We start from the raw sequence: 833 nt of genomic DNA on the forward strand, positions 1-833 counted from the left end.
ACACAGGTGTAACCAAGGTAGAACCCAGGTGTTACCCAGGTAGAACCCAGGTGTTACCCAGGTGTAACCAAGGTAGAACCCAGGTGTTACCCAGGTGTAACCAAGGTAGAACCCAGGTGTTACACAGGTGTAACCCAGGTAGAACCCAGGTGTTACCCAGGTAGAACCCAGGTGTTACCCAGGTGTAACCAAGGTAGAACCCAGGTGTTACCCAGGTAGAACCCAGGTGTTACCCAGGTGTAACCAAGGTAGAACCCAGGTGTAACCAAGGTAGAACCCAGGTGTTACCCAGGTAGAACCCAGGTGTTACACAGGTGTAACCGAGGTAGAACCCAGGTGTTACCCATATAGAACCCAGGTGTTACCCAGGCAGAACCCAGTTGTTACCCAGGTGTAACCCAGGTAGAACTCAGGTGTGTTTGTTGTCTGCAGGTAAAGAAACACCTCCAGAGATGGAGATGTCCATCCCTGGACTGGACTGGGGAATGGACGAGGTGATGGGCAAAGACGCCAAGAAGGTTCCCCAGAAGAAGGTCCCTTACGCCAAACCAATCCCAGCTCAGTTCCAGCAGGTAAACACACACCTGTCCAGGTGATGAAGCCGATGTTGTACGACCACAGAGACTGAATGTTTGCTTGTGTCTGCAGGCCTGGGCCGAGAACAAAGTTCCCATGATGCCTCAGTCTGGAGACCTGAACAAAGACAGAACCATGGATCTGAAGGGAGACATGAAGAAGAAAACACAGGCTGAGCTGGAGCAGGAGATGGCAGCGCTGCAGTACACCAACCCTCAGCTGCTGGAGGTACACAACTACACAACAACTACACAACA

At 51.9% G+C, this 833-nt stretch overlaps 1 protein-coding gene and 1 long non-coding RNA gene across 3 annotated transcripts in view; both read left to right on the plus strand.

Annotated features, from left to right (window-relative positions):
* LOC106511151 (uncharacterized) overlaps positions 1-426 on the plus strand; it is a 4,280-nt gene extending 3,854 nt beyond the window's left edge. The window contains exons 2-3 of one of the 2 annotated variants that reach the window (XR_001309485.1): positions 7-237; positions 271-426. This is a non-coding gene — a long non-coding RNA (uncharacterized LOC106511151). Of the gene's footprint in view, positions 1-6 lie in introns of both variants that reach the window. The other variant, XR_001309484.1, reaches the window with a different exon arrangement.
* Positions 1-804, plus strand: part of LOC106511150 (pre-mRNA 3' end processing protein WDR33) — a gene marked incomplete at its 3' end in the record, with an annotated part of 17,343 nt that extends 16,539 nt beyond the window's left edge. The window contains 2 exon segments of the mRNA XM_013999895.1: positions 433-572; positions 649-804. Coding sequence (XP_013855349.1) covers positions 433-572; positions 649-804 — 296 coding nt within the window.
* Between the last annotated feature and the right edge of the window lie 29 nt (positions 805-833).

This window comes from Austrofundulus limnaeus, unplaced genomic scaffold (assembly GCF_001266775.1).
Source record: "Austrofundulus limnaeus strain Quisiro unplaced genomic scaffold, Austrofundulus_limnaeus-1.0 Scaffold2549, whole genome shotgun sequence".
NCBI lineage: Eukaryota > Metazoa > Chordata > Actinopteri > Cyprinodontiformes > Rivulidae > Austrofundulus > Austrofundulus limnaeus.